At 50.4% G+C, this 19277-nt stretch overlaps 8 protein-coding genes across 8 annotated transcripts, besides 2 other annotated features; 3 read left to right on the forward strand and 5 right to left on the reverse strand.

The window, feature by feature from the left end:
• Positions 1-926: 926 nt before the first annotated feature.
• On the reverse strand, positions 927-1538 carry FPSE_10968 (uncharacterized protein; the record flags this gene model as incomplete). The annotated part of the gene is made up of 1 exon (XM_009264085.1): positions 927-1538. One exon carries the CDS (start codon positions 1536-1538, stop codon positions 927-929), a length of 612 nt encoding a protein of 203 aa, XP_009262360.1.
• A 697-nt stretch (positions 1539-2235) lies between these two features.
• On the reverse strand, positions 2236-5778 carry FPSE_10969 (uncharacterized protein; the record flags this gene model as incomplete). Its single annotated transcript, XM_009264086.1, has 5 exons — positions 2236-2787; positions 2848-4919; positions 4972-5164; positions 5216-5454; positions 5517-5778. 5 exons carry the CDS (start codon positions 5776-5778, stop codon positions 2236-2238), a joined length of 3318 nt encoding a protein of 1105 aa, XP_009262361.1.
• A 94-nt stretch (positions 5779-5872) lies between these two features.
• Positions 5873-5900: a microsatellite.
• A 1597-nt stretch (positions 5901-7497) lies between these two features.
• FPSE_10970 (uncharacterized protein) lies at positions 7498-9217 on the reverse strand (the record flags this gene model as incomplete). Its single annotated transcript, XM_009264087.1, has 3 exons — positions 7498-7678; positions 7726-9032; positions 9080-9217. The coding sequence occupies 3 exons, from the start codon at positions 9215-9217 to the stop codon at positions 7498-7500; spliced, it is 1626 nt and encodes a 541-aa protein (XP_009262362.1).
• Positions 9218-10443: 1226 nt separating this feature from the next.
• Positions 10444-10467: a microsatellite.
• FPSE_10971 (uncharacterized protein) lies at positions 10467-11211 on the forward strand (the record flags this gene model as incomplete). Its single annotated transcript, XM_009264088.1, has 2 exons — positions 10467-10542; positions 10592-11211. 2 exons carry the CDS (start codon positions 10467-10469, stop codon positions 11209-11211), a joined length of 696 nt encoding a protein of 231 aa, XP_009262363.1.
• A 191-nt stretch (positions 11212-11402) lies between these two features.
• FPSE_10972 (uncharacterized protein) lies at positions 11403-11941 on the reverse strand (the record flags this gene model as incomplete). The annotated part of the gene is made up of 4 exons (XM_009264089.1): positions 11403-11529; positions 11580-11704; positions 11756-11826; positions 11881-11941. The coding sequence occupies 4 exons, from the start codon at positions 11939-11941 to the stop codon at positions 11403-11405; spliced, it is 384 nt and encodes a 127-aa protein (XP_009262364.1).
• Positions 11942-12406: 465 nt separating this feature from the next.
• On the forward strand, positions 12407-13809 carry FPSE_10973 (uncharacterized protein; the record flags this gene model as incomplete). The annotated part of the gene is made up of 3 exons (XM_009264090.1): positions 12407-13032; positions 13089-13539; positions 13588-13809. 3 exons carry the CDS (start codon positions 12407-12409, stop codon positions 13807-13809), a joined length of 1299 nt encoding a protein of 432 aa, XP_009262365.1.
• A 766-nt stretch (positions 13810-14575) lies between these two features.
• FPSE_10974 (uncharacterized protein) lies at positions 14576-16449 on the forward strand (the record flags this gene model as incomplete). Its single annotated transcript, XM_009264091.1, has 2 exons — positions 14576-14825; positions 14885-16449. The coding sequence occupies 2 exons, from the start codon at positions 14576-14578 to the stop codon at positions 16447-16449; spliced, it is 1815 nt and encodes a 604-aa protein (XP_009262366.1).
• A 420-nt stretch (positions 16450-16869) lies between these two features.
• FPSE_10975 (uncharacterized protein) lies at positions 16870-18917 on the reverse strand (the record flags this gene model as incomplete). Its single annotated transcript, XM_009264092.1, has 3 exons — positions 16870-17990; positions 18042-18642; positions 18702-18917. The coding sequence occupies 3 exons, from the start codon at positions 18915-18917 to the stop codon at positions 16870-16872; spliced, it is 1938 nt and encodes a 645-aa protein (XP_009262367.1).
• Between the last annotated feature and the right edge of the window lie 360 nt (positions 18918-19277).

Raw genomic sequence — 19277 nt, forward strand, 5'->3', positions numbered from 1 at the left:
TCGTTGGCGTAGCGCTCAGCCCGCTGACGCCGACAAACTCTAAACCAAGACTATTGAAAAAATATCGCTTGCCGTTTTATATATAGGTATTTGGCGGGCTGTGGCGCGAGGGTTTTGTTATTTATGGTCGATCATTGCTAATATCTGTATGTTGGCGAGCAAGCACGATCCATTACACACTGGATGGTCATTGAGGAACTCTGCTACGTCTGTTATAGACCAAAACACTGTAAACTCTCTAGAAATTGTACTATTCACTTATACTTTTGCTCTCTTCCTTGGCGTTATGCAATCCTTAGTCCAAGATCTGTATTAAACTTAGTCTTTTGGATAGCTATTACGCTGTAGGGATTGTCTTGTTAGCCAAGCTCGTTGATTACCAGTAAGCATTTTTCAAAAAGACATAAAACATACAGATAGGAGTTTCAGCCATTGAAACATCAGTCAAATGCATATCGGGCCTTTTATTGATGTGTCTAGGTACTCCATATCATGTCATCTTCAGTTGTCTATACGATACCGTTAAAATGGAACTTCTGGTGACAAACAAGGTCAGGCTCTACTTATTTTACGGAAGGATTCTAGGCGTCACCATTACCACTTAGCAGATGACTTGATGTTACTGATCACTCAGTCTGACTGTACTGTGGCGTTGAAAAGCATGAAAGTAAGCTTAACAGAAACTGCCGTTGCATATCCAAAGGATAAAAAATTAGTCAGAGAGGACTATGAAATCACTACATTACAATGTAGAGCTGTGCGATATCATAAAGCACAGCCCACTGAAATTGAACTGAGGAAAAATGGTGGTATAAAAGTAAATAGAATCGTCAAGAGTGCTATTTACGAAAGAGGCTGTAGAAAAGAAATGCTGCATAAACACGTTCCATCTGCCCAACAGATATCAAACCGACCCATTCCATCGTTTACAGTCCAAAGGCCTCCTTGGCGACACCAAAGACCTCCAGTCTGGGCTCGACCTCAGTACCAACACACTCCTCGATGTAAACCTTGAAGCCCGCATCGGCATCCGTCTTAAAGGCATCCCTCACATCTTGCTTGCACTGCTTAGCAAGGAACCAAGCACCAGAGGCAAAGTTGTACTTGTCGACGGTAACAGCGTCGAGCAGTTTGTTGAGGTCGTCATCCGACATGCCGTCCACCGAGTCGACACCCTCAAACTTGGATGCGAGCTCAGGGATGGACTTTGCGTAGAGGAGGTTGTAGTTGGGCATCTGCATATTGGCTGTACCCTGGCCGGGTCTGCCGGGGACTTGGTTGCGCTTGTACTGGAAGTCGCCCGACTCGAAAGCCATGAGGGCAAGTACAGCGGCCATCATCTTGGTGTCATAAATGTCGTAGTCCTTGAAGGCATTGATGAGGAAAGGCGCAGCTTGTTCGGCGGTGCGGCAGTCTTTGTTTCCAGAGGGGCAGCTCTTTGACTTGGGGGCGATTTTCTCAATGATGGGGACTGCGGTGAGGGCAGCCGCTGAGGCACCAGCGAGGCCGAGAATGGCGGATAGAGTGATGAACTTCATAGTGTCGAGTATAGAGTAGAGTGTTTGTGGTGATGATGGTGGTTTGAGTGGTAAAGAGAGTGAAAACAGGGTATTTAAATATCCTCCAGGGACTTGGCAACAAAGGCAGTGAATGACTGCGGTCAGGTCGTACAGCGCGGCTGTAAGCAATAAAAATAGAAGAAAAGGAACGTAAGCACAGCAAGGCTGGAAAGTGCAGATGCAAGCAGTAAATATCTTTAGAAAAAGAGGAGGAAAGTCTTGGCTAGAAATACAATTTATTTATCCTTCATCGTTCAAGACCAGATGATCAACTCCAATCGTGTTCCTTGCAGAAGCGCAGGGAAACGGATCGTGAAACATTTAGAACGAACCCTCTTTGCCGAAAGCGGTTTAGATCAGTAGTTCATTGACCAATTGATCGACCCGATGGAGTCGCTGCTCGGCAGTGCGGCACCTGGAAAGATGCATTTAGGGGGTTCAGCTCAGGAGGCTCCAGTTGATAAAATTGCTGACCGAGGCTGGAGGAGGCCTGACCTCACAGAGGCGAGGGTGCCCGGGATCATCACCTGCTACAGGGACGGTGCAGGTATTGGACCCCCCTGCTACATTCATTCAATCAGTCAATGCACCAGCCACTGCCACAAACTCATGACGGACAAAGAAAATATTAATTACTACTACTAAACAAATCCATGATATCATTCATACTTTATCCTTACTCATCCCAAGTCACCTTCATACTTGTAGGGAACGGCCAAATGCTACCCCAGTCCTCCGTCATGTACACAAAGAAACCACCAGGTCGAGGCACCTTCTTGAGCTCTCCCTGCGCACCCGCCACCCTCCTAAGGCCCTTCTTCCTGAACAGGGCTCTGAATAGCTCCGTCAGCGCAACCTGGCTGATGTCCCTTCCAAGACATGCGTGTGGGCCTACGCCATAGTGGATATACGAGTCCAGCGGCCGACGAGGATCGACTTCCTCGGGGTCGGGGAAGATGTTGGGGTCTTTGGCAGCAGTGACGAAGGAAACGAAGACCCTGTCGCCAGCCTTGACGGGTACTTCACGTCCGTCATCTTCTTGGATGACATCCGCCGTTGTGGCTTCTCGGTACAGTCCGAATGTTCCAGCCATACGAATACCCTCCATCGCGTAACCGAGCAGAAGAGCATCCGTCTCGTCGCCTGTCTCTAGAGCGGCAATACGATGAAGTTCAGGGCGATACTTCTCACCAGCAGGCGAAAGATACCAATCCAAGGTTTGAGCAAACTACACACAATTTGTTAGCCGATACTTCTCTCGCCAATCTCGAAATAGAACTCGACTTACCACCTGAGCCTGATTCGGCACCATAGCCCCAGCGGTGGGCAAGATCTGGCTCCACACGATGTCATCAATGCTCAGACCAGCCTTCTTGAGACCCTTGGCCATGTTCTCACCATACGCAGCAAGCGGGTCATCGTTCTTGTTGGGCTTGCTGGTGAACAGTCCCTTGATGCCAACGCTGGTAGCCAGTTTGACGTTCATCTCCACAATCTTACCCAGCTGCTGTGCAACCTCTCTGGCGGCTTGTCTCAGAGGGAAAGACTTGGCAGGATCAATGTCAAAGAAGATGCAAACAAAGATAACCGCCAGGATCATGTACAGCTCCTGCTCCGAAAAGACACCCTTGGGGTTCTGCTTCGTCTTGAGAGGCAGGTTGAACATCCTCGCGACAAAGTGTGTGTGTGCAACGTTGCCCACGTCGCGCACGACATCGACCTGCTTCTTGCCCGCGAGCGTGTACGACTTTTCCTTCAGAAGCATCTCGGCTGTTGTCGAGTAGAACGACTTAACCGCGTTGCGCCAGGTATCGTTGTACAGCAGACGACCCATGCACTTGCGCTGCTGTGCGTGCAGTGCTGTGTCGCCAGACAGCATGAAGCGACCTCCTCCCTCGCCCATGAGGTGCTTGAGGCCCTCCTCCCAGCAGACGCGGTACTTGGTCTGGTCTTCCAAGATGTACTTAGCCGCCTTGTAGCCCACGATGTTGATACGTGTGGCTGTGGGTGCAGGACGGCTGAAATCGAAACGATCCACGCGCTTCAGGTCGGTGAGAATCTTGTGGTTCTCTGTGGGGATCACCATGGGGTAGTGAGCGTATACAGAGTTACCCTTGAAGTGCTGAGGGAATGCGCGGAGGAAGAGCTTGTAGAAGACGCAACCATGGTTGATGTTGAGGTCGTAGTCAACCTCCTTATAACCCCAGTTGGTCAGGTTGCGGGGATGGTAGTCAATAGTGTAGTACCTGTCACCACGAACAAGAGCCACAGCATCCGAGAGAACCACTCGGGAGATTGTATACGTGGGAGCGATACCAACACCGGGAACCATAGGTGTCTTTGCCTCCTCTGCGACGATACCGGGGTACAGTTCGACGAAGTCGGGGTGCTGGTACAGGTTTCGCAGAGCATCAGCGATTTCAGGATCCGAGTTGATGTCCTCAAAGGTATCGTACGCCTTGAGACCAAAGTGCTTTCGGAACTCGTTCAAACCAGCCAAGTTCCACTTGCGACCGCGCATGATACCCAGCATCTCGATGGGCTTCATGATACGTGGTACGTTACGACCACCGAAAGCACCACCAGGCTGTTCAATCGCCGTGGCGAGTGCCTCAACAAGCTCATCATCATTGAACTTGCCGTCGGGGCCTCTCTTGAAGCCGCCAAAGGTACGCTCGGAAGGCTCTTCGGCGACTGTTGCCTCGAATGCCTTGAGAGCCCTCATCATGGTCTGCAGGTTCATGGGGCCGTAGTTCTCACCGAGAAGTTCAGTGTAAAAATCCTCAACCCATTTCTCGTCCATCTCCGAGAGACATGAGTGCCAGCGGTAGCAGAGGTTGAACTCGGCTGAAACAACGTTTCCAGTACCGCTCTCGGAAAGGTTCTTGGTACCAACAGAGACACCCATCTCCTGGCGAGGATCGAGAGTCCAAGTAGTGTCAGCACGGTTCAAGTTGATGATGTTGCGCACGTAGTCAATGAGAGTGATGTTGATGTACAATCCACTCGTGACCAATCTGGCGGTTTCAAAAAGCTCCTCATCACGCTTCTTCCACGCGGCAGCAGCGGCTTCGGCGTCGAGGTGAGCGCCAGGCTTGCTGAAGCGACCGCCTTCGTTGATATCGGCAAGGTTGGTCGCGACGTGGTTGTGGAAGCGGTTGAACATGATGAGGATGATGGGAACACCGGGAGGGTTGCCGATGAGACGCTTGTCAGCGAAGCAGTCGGGCTTGAGCTGGCCATCCTTGAATGTACGGATCGAGTCACGGTCTTTCTCGGTTGAGCCGTAGAGAGGGGCGAGGTCGAGGTATGAGGATGAGTCGTTCTGGTCTGGGTCTTTGGTGTTTGTCCAGAAAAGGTCTGCGTTTTGTTAGCCACTGCCTGAGATGCATTAAGAGCGAAGGAGACATACCATGGATGATAATGGTAGCCCAGTACCAGAGAATACTCGACACATTGTTCGGGTTCTTGCGGAAAATACCTCTCGCAAAGACAGACTCGAAGATGGCCTCCGGGTCAGGCTGAGCGCCCAGGTTCATTCCCTTGGGGCGCACTGTTCTCGAGTATGGTGTTCGAGCGGCACCAAGCTGGGGAAGATAAGGGTTCTACACAGGTCAGTCAACTACTTGCCCCAGGATCAATCGGTGATAACTCACGTTCCACGATCCGTCAGGCTGGCGGAAACGATACTTGTTTCCCATGTACAGCATAGGCGGGTGATCAATCGAGTTCCAGAGCTGCGCAATGAAGCTATTCGTCAAAGCCTCCTGGACTTTGGAATGATCGCTCAAATTTGCAACCAGCTGAATCGTTCGCTCCATGATCATGGTCTTGTCATCCTGCTGCATCTCACCCTTGAGTTTACTTGAGATGATTTCGAGCAATGTCTTGAGATCTGTTTCTTGTTAGCATTCACCACTCTTGCTTCGTTGATCTCACATCCACTAGCTCACTCACCTTTTCCGCGAAGACGACGAACATCTTGCTTCAATCCTGGACGAGTCGCAACCTGTCGGTACGATCCATCGCCCATCTCTGTCGGAAGAGGTCTCTTTGAAGCCAGGCGGAGCTTCTTGATGCTCTTGACCAGACCCTCACTCTTGTTGTGAGGCGGGGCAGGAACCTCATTCTTCTGGCTTGAAGAAGCTGAAGAGGGGGACTTTTCCTTGCCATACCCATTCGAGGCAACAGCGCCGTTCTTTACTTGGTTTGACGCCATGTTTATTGTCGATTACTGAGAAAGCGACTACGAGCAGAGTGAAGTAAGTGGGCGTGAGCTCATCTTTATGGCTTGCCTTTTCTTCGCAGCAAATGCTAGCTAGCTAGCTAGCTACCCAGCTATCTCCCACAAGTGAGACATTATCATTCCAGTATTTCCTCCCCGGTGCAGATGGTTGGACAAGACAATGCGGTGATCAGCGTGCGCGGAGTCGGAGAGCAGATGGGTGTGCACACGCGAAGCTCCAAGCTTTTTTTCGTGATGCAAGCTCTGCATCAACAAGGGCAGATCTGCATTGACCTCCTGGTCTAGGGCGGCGCCACTTTGTACTGTATCTTTTGAGGTCACCGGGTCAATCAGATGCCGGTGGATAGGTAGTCAGACTATTGGCCTGAGATAGAGATGAGGAGGAGGTTGCTTGAGAGTAGGGCGGATTTGGCACTGTACATATTAGCGGTGGGTGATCTTCCCTATGTACATAACTCTCCGCTTTGTCTGAGATCTTGTCTTGATAGATGAGACATGGATCGATATCTGAGCGATTGAGTAGGTGAACAAGACTCATTCATTTATGCCTGGTTTCAATTGCCATTACATCCTTCAATACCTCAATGCTTTCTCCCTACATCATTTATCTATCACTACCAAAACAAACATAATCCCCAAGCTCAGAACTCTCCAGCGGTCCGACCCTCCCTTGGCTCTATCCATCCATCGCTCCCGTCCCAAGATCTGCACCGCACTAGTCAGACTAGTTACCGGCACTTTGTTCAGCTCTCCGTGACGATCACTCTTGTGCCAACTGAGACACTGTGGATTACTCTTCATTTTTTTCGTGTAATCAGCTCGAACCTGAATGGTCAGTTGCATCACAGCTGAAAGACCCTTTTGGGAATAGACTGCATCTTGTGCTGCCGTGTCGTGAATCGAGGTGAGGGAGAAGAGGGAGAGACAATGACGTGGTTTGTCGTCGTTGGTTGAGGAGAATGAGGAATTGTCTTGGTAAAATTTCCGGTAGTTTGGCTATAGTTAAGTCTGGGGTTGACATTGACTTTGTTGTGATGGTATGTATGCAGAATCAACATCAACATCAAGGCTCTCTCTTATCTCTCTCTCTCTCTGTGTCCGTCTCCATACCTTACCAACTAACTAACCCGAAGAAAAATTCCCTGCTAGATCCTATCTCGATTCCTAACCCACTCACCCGGTCAAGGGAGATGGAGAGTTCACATCCTCAGCTTGCTGATCGCTACCCTGCATGTTCATCATCAGCCCTTTCAGGTCTCACAACTAACCTAGACTATCGGTGCGCCCACCCTAGTCCTAAGCTAAGCTAGGAAGGAAAGAGAACAAGAGGCCCTCTACTGCCGACAGAGCTGGGGGTGCAATCTCAAGCTGGCCTCCACAGCGGGACGAGAGAGATCGTCGAGCTCCACTGAGTTACTTTGTCTTGTACTGTATTGCACTGTTTGACAAATGTCGCAGGCGCAAGTACTGTGGACGAACCAATCTTCTTAGTTCACAACTCACTTGCCATCAACTCGCAGATCATGTCTGTCGCACCGGAACTTCTAAGCCATTGATCAGAGTCATATCTTGTCTTTATCAAGTCTACTGCGTTAAAACAAGCACCCCATCACCTGTAAAACTCCAGCGCTATGCATGCATGGCCGTCCTCCATGTCCACCCCGTTCATTCTTGATGACCGTGACAATTCCTCTATTTGGTTCGCAGATCGTGTACATAAAAGTCCAACTTATCGCTTTCATATACATGGCCCGTAGGTTGACCCGCCCCGCGATAGATGTTGTCAATCGAGTGCTGGTGAAATGTATCCTGATGGTTACAGTTCAGGATGTGGTCCAACCCTGGAGGGTGGGTTAGGCGAAAGATTCCATACCTTGATTTGTTAGCTTATGCCGACAACAATTGATAGCGATAACTTACGAAGGTTGGAACTTTGGCGCGCACACAATAGCCACGCTCTCAGGCATCATAACCTGGTATCCAGCATGAGTATGGAGATCTCGTGAACTCATGAAACATGTCTGTGTCGGATGCGTATGAATCCACCCCAAAAGAAGCAAGTCCTCACCCATGCAGTAGTCGAACATGACCTCTTCATTTTCTGTCTCACATGTATCCGACGTGCACTTCTGATCGGGGATCAAGAGACACCTGACAAACAGCGCATTGTTGATAGGCGTTCCGCACAGCATGCCACACATTTCGAGTCCACGACGCGTGTTATCAGCAGCGATGTCGAGGAATTTCTGTCGGAGGTTTTTCGGTAGGAAGAGAGATCGAATTGGATCGCCGTTCTCAAGGTATGCGCCTGGCTTAAATGTGAGACGTTCTTTCTGGGGAATCGCTGGTGGGCCAGTGTCTCCAGTTGGGCTGAGCGCCTCTTTGCGAGGAACCTCGGGTCGATCACCGGCAGTTTGAGGTGACGGAGATGGTATAAGAGGTGCATATCCTGATAGAGGTACCTTTTGTGGAAGGCTCGGGGGAAGCGGTTGTGATAGAGACGGATGCAAGGGTTCTTTGGGAGGCAGAGCAACAGGTTCCTTAGGCGGTCGACTCGGCTGTATAGATGGAGTTGTCGGTGTTGTGCTTCTCTCGTACTCGACCGGTCGAGGTCTGGAGATAGATGGGTAGTTGTATGTGTGCGACGTCGGTCGGAAATCGTCGTCGTTGCGTCTCTCATGCGCCGAGTCGAGGGCATGCCTAGTCGCCTCCATCTGCCGCCGTAGATCCTCATCGTCTCCGATTCGCACGCCATCCCATTGATCCCATTTACCCCCTCTTCTTCTCGACATAATGTCTTCGTCGGTAATGCCAGAATGTCTCGTCGTCCTTCTCACGGTATCTCTCCGTGTCAATTCCCTCTGTGCGAGATCAACTGCCAGGTCCTGATGATCGGAAGCATCTAGAATCCTAGCATTTCCAGACAATGTTGGATCGCGAGCTGCGAATTGTTCGTATCGTGACGGAGGGTCCGATGATTCAATAGCTGCCTTTGGCGAAAGCGCCATTCGCTCCCACTCTTTGACGGCATTCTCGATTTCGGGTTTGAGCTGTTCAAGATCCTGGATCACGCGCTGAATGCGCTTCGATAGCACTATGTAGGCTTTCTTGTTATCGGGCTCCTTGAACTGCGGGTGTGTCGGAAGATATTTGAGGATAAGGAGGGAGTGTCGATACAGCATCATGTAAGCTCGTCCGAAGTCGCCGTCTGAAACCGCAAAAGAAGCCTGGATAAATTAGTTGGCATGTCATAGGGTTGATAGAAAATGCTAACCTCTTGGTACAGCGTTTCCGCTGCACGCATCCAGTGTTTGAAAGGGATGTTCGTATTGAAGCTGAAATTCTCGGCCTGAGCAACAAGCTCTTTGACGGTTTGGGGCCGAGTCGGCCGCATCGCTATTCTGGAGTCCATCTTGAAAGACCGGGATGAGATGATGATTGGTAGGTAGGTGACTGTCGCAGAGTCGTAAGAAACACTTATAACAAGTTCATGGCTGTCAAGTTGAAGTGCCGCGTGGCTTGTTAGGCGACAACTTTAAGAGGTTGCCTGGAGAAGGAGATGGGAAACTTGAGTATGAAGATGGAATTCAATGGGTCAGGTCCTGTGACGACGCGTAGCGCCTTCATGGCAGGTGTCGGTACCTTGATTGCCCCTCCATGCCCAATGGCGGGGAAGGAAATGGTTTTATGCGGTATAGAATGACGAACCGGAGTATATGCACATAAGCCAAAACGATGAAACATCTCTCGAGGTGTGGCTAAACGCCTCAGAAGGCACTGCCACACTTTCTGTATCATGCATAGACTGATGGCGTGTTTTCTTTATGAGAATCGTACAATTACAATCTCCATGTAATGCGCTCCCTTTTCTGTCTCACCGAGCCGAAAGTTCCTTGGCAAGGTTCCTCAGTAATTTGAGGCCTTCCAAGAGCTTGTCTTTGTCGCTCTTCCGATTTATTCCGATAACTTACAGTCAAAATCGGGACAATTCGCCTTGGAAATACACCCTTCATCCATGTATTGGAAGCATCAAGCTGGGTTCGGGGAACTCGGATCGCCATCCCTATAATGAGACTACCGCAACAGGAAATACGACAAGACGGGAACTGTAGGACCGACGGTAGATGCAGATTCCAATCCTACGCCTAGACTCCAAACTTGGTAGCGGGATCTAATCATGACTGATACGACGCGAGTACCAAGAGATGTGCATCTCAACAACCCAAAACAAACTCTTGGGTTGGGGTCATCATGACCATGATCATGATTGCGTCGCATTTTATCGCCGCACTACACCCAGTCGGTCATCCCACGGTGAGAGAGGCCCCCAATGGTCCCACGGTCATCGGCCCATCTATCCACGCCCATGACACCTCAGGTAAGGGGGCATTGACCACGGCGTGGCCATGAGGAACTTATTATGAGTGCCAGGATATGTCGGATCCTCAACGTGTTGGGCATCTAAGTAAAGTTTTTCCAAGGGGCGATCGAGTTTAAAAACCAGCCTCTCCCAGGTCTCGTGCTCAATTATTTAGCATTTAATCTCGAATTTATAAAGACAATCTCAATTCGTTCCGAGTTCATCATACCTTATCATATCTCATCTCATACCTCAACTCGCTACCTTCTACATCACTTACAACAACAACAACAACAACAACATGGATACCATCAAGAACAACTCCACCGTGTCCGCTGCCGAGGTCAAGCCCTTCAATATCAATGCTGCCCGCGGATGTACGTAACGACGAACGCGCCCTGTAGATCAACAAACTAACATGCATAGCCGCCGTAAACACTGCCGTCGAGATCTTCACAGTCGATCAAGGGCACGTCATTCTTCCCAACGACCTCTCCCCTCTCGACGCCCTGTCCAGTATCCTCCGCAGTATCTCGTCTGTCTTTGAGCTCGATGTCTGCCCCGACCTTGACCTCAGCTGCCGTAACATCCTCCACCGCATCCTTCAATCCATCTTCGACACAAACACACAATTGCTCCTAGAGCAAGAGACATCCGAGTTCTTTGCGCATCTCAGCTCAAAACAAAAGGCCCGCATCGTGGCCCAGGCCATTGCTGCTTTCACAATCATCTTCCAGCGTCTGGCGCAGACGGGCGAGAAGGTCAACTATGGCGTCCTCAACCGCGAGGCCCAGTTGTTCGCCGAAAGTGACCAGCGAGCTTTGATGCAGAGCCTTATCGAGGGCGACAACGTGTTCGAGAATTGTTTGAAGAAAAGCGACATTGCTGAGGCTATCATCGCTGCCATGGACGCTGATGAAGACGCCGCGACACCCCAGCCCATTGCCGCTGACGACAAGCAAGACTTTATGTTCTCACCAAGCGCCGCTCTGGAACATAAGAACATGGGCGTTCCCTGGGGCTTCAGCATCATGACGATCAACTAGATCACTTCACGAATCACGACTGGCGTTTTTTGGACGGACGACTCTCCCACTGGTATCATTTAGCGCGGCATTTTCAAGGTGCCGGGTATTTATCTAATCTGCATTATCTTCATCAATGTTTTTGTAGAAATATAACTCAACTCATGGTCTATTTTTGTTTAACCCATTCCTGTGTCCCTCTTTTCGTGAAATTACTTGGATGCTTCCTTGCCCTTTCCTTGAGCAGCTGCTTGGGCGCTTTGTTGAAGCTGAATAATCTCTGTCCTCTTCCTCTCGAGCTTCCCTTGGGTTTCCTTGATTGTGTCTTCTAGCCGGTTGCTAAATCGGGTCAGACAAGGGTACAACCTTGGAAAAGGAATGACACTCACATTTCACTACCAATGTAGTCTAGACGGCCCTTGACTGTGTTCTCGGCCTCGAACTTGTCCTGCTTGAGTAGCACGGGACCAGAGAGCTTGTAGATGGTCTCGCCCTCTTGTAGCCGTTCAAACTCCTGAGTTTTGGGTTAGAATTTTTGGGTGATGCTTATGTCAAGATGACCAACCTGTTGCACACCAACGTTCTCCTGCTTCTGGCCCTCTAGCTTTTGTCGCGATTCAATAGCGCTCTGCATTTCTATTTGGCACATTAGCACGTGTCTTTTGCTCACAGAGATTGAATTGAACATACCGCCTTGAAGCTTCTGGAAGTCCTCAGACAGAGCCTGGAGCTGCGCTTGGGGGTCTGACATGGTGATTGGAAGCTGATGAGTGATGATGTAAAATGTGGTAAAATATCGCTAAGCAGGTAGAAACACTTCTGCCTATTTTGAATCGTCCTAGTATTTCTCTTGAGTTATCGTCTCAACTGCCAAGTCATCGAGAAACGATAGACCAAAGGTTGTGCAGCCCCTCTCTGCCCCGCTATAAGCATCTGTAGGTTACCAGTTCCATATGGATCTGGGCCATGTTTCCCCGCCAATCGGTCCCAGTACTGTACAGCCCGCCCAGCGCAATTGACTGTTGCCTCAAACCAAACCCTCCACCATCTCGATAACGACTTGAGCCTTTGCAAGTGACCGTTACTACTCGGTCCTCGCCTTTGCCACCTCCTAATCCCGCTGGGGAGTTGCACAAGACCCGACGACGCCTTCGCCCTCTGACGTTCGAACAAAACCCCCCTCCCCCACGTTTCTCCTCGATCGACCAACGTCACCATGTCGACCAACTTTCGCGACCGCGCCATCGCAGAGGTGCAAAAGGCCATCACGGCCGACCACAACAAGGAGTACCAAAAGGCCTTCGACCTCTACATGTCCTCCATGGAACTCTGGGTCAAGGCGCTCAAGTGGGAGAAGAATAAGGCTCTCAAAGTCACCATGCAGGAGAAGATGGCCACCTACCTCGACCGCGCAGAGAAGCTCAAGCAATTCCTCGCCAACGAGAACGATCCCAGCGCAAATGGCAATGGCAAGTCCGCTATGGGCGCTAACGGTGCCTCCACTAGCAAGGGCAAGCCTGCAGCAGGCGAGGACGACGATAGCAAAAAGTTGCGCAACGCATTGTCGGGTGCCATTCTCCAAGAGAGGCCCAACGTGCGGTGGGAAGATATCGCTGGTCTTGAGGGTGCCAAGGAGACGTTAAAGGAGGCTGTTGTGCTGCCCATCAAGTTCCCCAGTCTGTTCCAGGGCAAGCGACAGGCGTGGAAGGGTATCCTGTTGTACGGTCCTCCAGGTACAGGTAAAAGTTACCTCGCCAAGGCTGTTGCGACAGAAGCGAACAGTACATTTTTCAGTATCAGCAGTTCCGATCTGGTCAGCAAATGGATGGGTGAGAGTGAAAGGTGAGCTTTCCCCGCAGCGATTAGTGACATGCTGTATCTAACCAAATCTTGCGCAGGTTGGTCAAGCTCCTTTTCTCTATGGCGCGCGAAAATAAGCCTTCGGTTATCTTCATCGACGAGATCGATGCCCTGTGCGGTCCCCGTGGTGAGGGCGAGTCCGAGGCTTCACGTCGTATAAAGACCGAGATTCTGGTTCAAATGGACGGTGTGGGCAACGACAGCAAGGGTATTTTAGTTCTGGGAGCCACCAATATTCCCTGGCAACTCGATGCTGCTATTCGACGACGATTCCAGCGTCGTGTGCATATTGGTCTTCCCGACCAAAATGGACGAGCACGCATGTTTAAGCTGGCCATTGGCGATACCGACACTGCTCTCGTGGCGGCCGATTACAACGTTCTTGCTTCTAAATCGGAAGGAATGTCCGGTAGTGATATCGCCAACGTGGTTCAATCTGCCCTTATGAGGCCTGTCCGAAAGATTCTACAAGCCACCCACTTCAAGGCTGTAAGTCTGACTCAATTGTGCAAACTCAATTCCCACTAACACTTCTAGGTTATGAAAGATGGTAAGCGCATGTTGACGCCTTGCTCGCCCGGCGACCCAGAAAAGATTGAGATGACGTACGACGACGTTTCATCGGAGGAACTACTGGCTCCAGACGTGCAGCTCAAGGACTTTGAGATGGCGCTGGACGACTCGCATCCAACTGTATCCAAGGACGATATCGCAAGGCAGATCGAGTGGACCAACGAGTTTGGTAGCGAAGGTGCATGATGAAGATATGAATCGAGTTACAGCAGTCACTTGTCGTAGATACACAAGGCGGAGGGGGTTTGGGAGGCAGCGAGTTTCCAGAATTGTCTCTTACAGCATGGCGGCGTCTCGTGGAGTTTTATTTATCTTGTAGCTTGGGCATCCTGGAGTGGGAATGAAATGGAAGAAATGTTGATATATAAGTTACTATCTAAACCGTGGGCGTTAACGGTACTTTGCGTACAACAGCTTCAAGACACTGGTCAATTAGTGTAGGGTAAGCTATATCTCTGATAGGTTGTAAGCTTGGAATTGTTTAAATGCACTGGCGCTGGCTATCACAATCATGATTCTTAGAGTCTCGTAAGAGATCAAGAGAAGGTTCCTTTGTAAGATTTGAAGATTAATTTGGTGGTGGAACGTTGAGTTCGCGATAGTACATTAAAGCTTCGAAGTTACAACAAAACGTCGTCACTTAATCCCTAGCTTGCTTACACCAACTCCACAGGGTAATAATGTAGTTCTCACCATGATTAGCTCTTACATATGAAATGCAGAATATGATTGAAGTAAAAGCAAGGTATTGTGCATCCAAGTCATTGACTCTCTTGCATGTGTGCTCATTAAACCCCCGCTTGAACATCCTAGTTTAATCTTATCTTATCCATCTAATCGCAGCGGTCAATCGCGGCAAAACCTAGAATTTCCAAACTTGTATCCAGGCATGTCATCATCCCACCTTCGATGCCCGCTGTACGTTTGAAGCATAACCAACGTTCCAAACCAAATGTTCATCGCTCGGCAACATGCGCGGTCAACGCTTGCGCGGCCATTCCCGCGCACGAAGTTACCTGTCAAAGGTCAACTCCAACTCCGATACGCCGCAAGTCGAGCCCTCAACGACAAGCTCATCCCATACAATGAATTAGCAGAGCAGCTTAGTGATACAGGACTTTGGGTTAATATGATGGGGAAGAAGAAGAAGAATGCGGTTGGAGATAAACATCGTGTTAATATCGTTAGTCAAGACCTTTGTGGTGAGTTTATCTACTGGCTGCCCCGAGTGATTCCCTTGCTCATCACGTAAATCGTTTAGATGATGTCGCCAATTATATCGGTCCCTCCCTCCAACGCCATCGCGGTTGCGATCTCGTCGATATAAACCCCGGCGCCGGTCTATGGAGCAAGACTCTGCACGAAATAGTCCAGCCTCGAAAACATATCCTCATGGAACCTGATATCGATCTCTACAAGCCCTTCCTCGGCGACTTCCTCAACAAACCCAGTGTCGAAGTCGTACCCAAGGCAGGTATCCTCTGGAAAGAACTTCAAGAGGTGCTCCAAAACCACATCAAACAAGAAATTCGCAAACCCGATGCCGAGCCAGAGCGCAATGATACGTTACTCGTCAACGTCAACCTGTCCTATTGCCCACCCAAGAAGTACCAGATGTTCGAATGTGTTAGCACAATGGTTCTCTACCAGCTCATGTCCAGTATTCGCACTGCTTCTCTCTTCCAACAATACGGCCTTGTGCGCATGCTCATCTGGATTTCCAACGATGGCAAGCGCAGACTCCTCCCACGAAGCTCAATCCGTCGCAGGCGCAGTGCTTTCGAAGCTGAACTCGCCCTCGAATGGCTCCACGAAGTCGCAGGCCACGACACCGAGATCGAAGATCGCTACGAACTCCGCGACGAGTGGATCAACATGGAATCAGGATATCGCACGCTCGACCGCATGGAGAAAGCTGGCCTTACCATGCCCTCTGGCCGTGAAACAGCCATCTACAAGAACCTCACTGCAAACCGCGAGTATGCAGGCCGACCTCTCGCAGGCGTTGAGCGCCCTATCCACAGTCGACCTTTCCGCCAAGAGCTCATAGACACCGAAAAGGCATTTGAAAGCTCAGACACAACTTTGCCATCTGATCGTCTCAAAGCGCTGCGCTTCCGTCAAAAGTACGACGACGCGGATTCAACGCTCTACCTCGAACTTTTGCAAGAGCGCGATCGCCTCATGAAACTCGGCTTCAAATCACCATCCAAGCTCCCCGAGGCCGAAGCGGAGTTCGATGCGCGTCTCGATAACATCAAGAAGAACACACGGAAAGAATGGGCAATGGTTCGTGACAACTACCAGCTCTTCAAGCAAAAGGATCCCATCCTATTTTGGGATCGTCGCCCCTTCGAACCGCTCGCCACGCACGCCAAGGAGTTCTTTCCCAATATGCCCTGCGCTCTTCTCGACCTCCAACCCAAAGCCATGAACAAGTACATTCGCCAGCACGGCCCTGATGCCCGCAACGGTACCATCTCAGATACCATGCTGCGCTACTGGTGGCAGCACATGCTTCTTCCCGTCCCCGACGCGATGGATGGTCTGTGGCCTGGTTTCGGCGATCAAGCACCCGGTGTAGCTTCCATCTACGACCCAGCACAGGGTGGCTCGCCTCTAACGAGACACGGTGCTCTGGCCGCGAGATGCGTGACGGAACAGCACTGGGCTGACATCATCAAGGCGTGGACCGAATGGCCGTTTGCCCCTAGCTACACAACACTCGTAGGGCGCCTGATGGACGAGTACGAGTATACCCCACCCTCAGACGACGACGATTCTATGAAAGGCGGCGCAATGGGGGTAAGTGGAAGTTCATTTTAATACCAAAAAAAAAAAAAAAAGACTTAAAAGAACTGTATAACTACTAAAGCATTTTTGTGGTTCAAAAGCGTGATACGGAGTTTTTTGGACGATCATACGCGCCCCTGTTGTGGTAAAAGACGGAAAACTCATCTTACGATTTTATTGATGTAATGAAGTGAAAGGCAAATAGTTCAGATTCCCGCCAAGTATGATGACTTTTACTTGGCAATCGCTGCTGTTCATGCATGCCCATTGTGTAGTTCTATATGTACTTGGAAATGCTCTCCCCCTCCGCTTAATCTCGCCGGTCGAGAGAGTCCGTAGACTATCGACATGCCATCATCCCAGGTAAATATCGCACGCCGTAACGCCATCGCCCTCCCGTTAAATCAAGGCCAAACTCCGTAATGATGTTAACACACTTGTCTTGTTCTTTCCTCACAAGTTGAAACTCTCCCATGTCTTTTCGATGGAAGGGTCCTTTAGAGCGTCGTCTACCCAGCCCATTTTATCTCTATCATCCGCAATGACTCGTCCATACTCGAGAAGTAGTCTCAGGACGTAAATCTGCATATCTTCTTTTCTCAACACCTTGTTCGCCCACTCCTTGCCAGCATTCGCAATCTTTTCGGCTGCCTTGTCATGGCCGGCAGTGTCAGCGTAGCCGCGGAAATATTCCATGATGCCATAAAAGTCCTGGAAGCGGTTGTCCATGGGAACGAAGTGCACCCAAGGTACAAGTCTGCTATCGTGCCACTCACGGAAGAGGGTAGCCTTTATGGGAAGGGAGGTCGAGTTGAGGAAGCCGAGGTAGCGGCCTGAGAAGGAGTTCCCGTCGATATCGGGGACGTACTTGTAGGCGAACTGCTCGTGCATGTCCATCCCGTCGACCTTGGCGAAGTAGTGGTCTGTGTACCAACATCTGCCCTCGTCTTCGCTAGGCGAGCACATGAGATCAACAAAGCCAGCGTCAGACCACTCGCCCACCCAGTCACCAAGTCGGTTCTGAGCCTGCGCTTGGAGATGGTAATCCTCTGATGGGAGGACAAAGTTCTCTGGCTTCGCAGTGCCCTTTTCCGCTGCTGTAAGCTTTGTAGAGTTGAGCATCGAGACGAAACGATGACGATGGAATCCGCGCCAGTTCTCTGCCTTGTTCTTTCCTCCAGTCGCAACACCTCTCCAGACCACAGTGCTGCCCTTGTCCTTCCATTCAATGTTGTCTTCACCACCTGTAAATCGCTCTTCTGCCTTCCAGTAGATCGGAGGTGGAAGGAGAATTTCGTTGTTGATGGCAAGCTTGGAGCCGCCAAACATAGGAAACAGGACCTTGGTGGACGATACAGAAATAGGGTTGATCAACAGTCCATTAAGACCTTGAAGATCAGGCTGGTGACAGATTTCGCTCGATTGGGTAAAGTTGGACACATATCCGGCGTAGGAGTGCGGTTCGGCATTCGACATATCGATCTTAGGAACTTCGTTAAAGGAATCCTTCAAAGGAGCCTGGCGGGCTGGACTGTCGGGCGGGCATCCTCGACTGGCAATTGGCCAATAAGGACCTGTGGCATGTTAGCAATTGCAAGACGTGAAGCTCGCTCAAGGGCGCATACTGGTTTTTTCCCATCGTTTGAACGGAATCCTGACATTCCTGTCGTGCCGCCCAGCTGTGGGTAGCTTCTGGAAATCCGAGACTACCTCCTTGGCCGACCATAGTTTGCGTGATTCCGCTCCCTTGGTCATATAGCCATTGATATCCTCCCAAGGCACAACAAGGCGTGGCTCGTCCATGGCGTTCAGTGGCATATCCAAGTCCGGTACCATATGTTCAATTGAGCGAATCATGTCAAGCCAGATCAACGTCCAGAACCAATCGCTCGTGGAATTGGCCTTTCCATTTCGAATATGAATCGACATCTCGAAGCTGTAGGCCTCCTTGCGAATCACGGGTTGAGGAACACCCCAGAAAGGATCGACATCGTGGTAGACCTGATCCCAGAATTCTTCAACGACAACAGCGTTGTTCTGCTTGGCGAAATCCCACCACTTATCGAAACCTGGAGGCGGGTGGCGTCCACGACGCTTGCGATAAGCTTGCGCAGCGTCTTCTAGAGTGTGCGACTCCCTGGCGAGCTGTTCTTTGTGTCGCTTTCCACCATCGTGTATAAGTTTATCGATTGGGTGGGGGCCCTGCACTGGTTTATCTTTTCCCAGCTTCACATGATAGTTAGCAAATGGCGTGTTTAAGGGGCTATCTGTTCTCTTTCACGTACAGTTTGTTGTACTGCCTTTTTGGGGGAAGGCGGAGGGATTGGGTCCGAGCCATCTGCAGGCTGTTGTTGCGACCTGTGCAGAGGAAGAAGTTGGGGCGTGGGTGCGCGATTGCTAAAACTCCAGAAGGCGAAGACAAGGAGAGTAGCAAGGGCGCCGAATCGGATGAAGGAGGAAGTGCGCCGTGTCCTGAAGCCAGGCGCAAGCATCTTGGGCATATCGTCGGCGAGATTATTATTTGATACAACGTGCCCGAATTACGGCGCAGCGCAAGAGAGGATTCTGACGCCAGCGACAGAAAACGTATGCGCAACCAAGTTTTTCGAATCGAGGGCGAGGTGACGAATTCGGTCGATCGCGGGGCAAAGAGTGGTTCCAAAGACGACAACTGTATGTGATGAACCTCGTGAGGAAAAGAAAAAGACGTTTCGTTATAATTAATAAAGTCGCTTCTTCACCGCATGATTAAATCGACCTTGTCGGGTGTGTTGATCGCAGGCGAGAGATAATGTCGAGCTGTCGTTTTGCTATACTGTCGGTGCGATGCTGGGAAGAGTAAAACGTGGGGAGAGTGGGTT

The sequence above is a fragment of the Fusarium pseudograminearum genome, chromosome 3 (assembly GCF_000303195.2).
Source record: "Fusarium pseudograminearum CS3096 chromosome 3, whole genome shotgun sequence".
In the NCBI taxonomy this organism is placed as follows: Eukaryota; Fungi; Ascomycota; class Sordariomycetes; order Hypocreales; family Nectriaceae; genus Fusarium; species Fusarium pseudograminearum.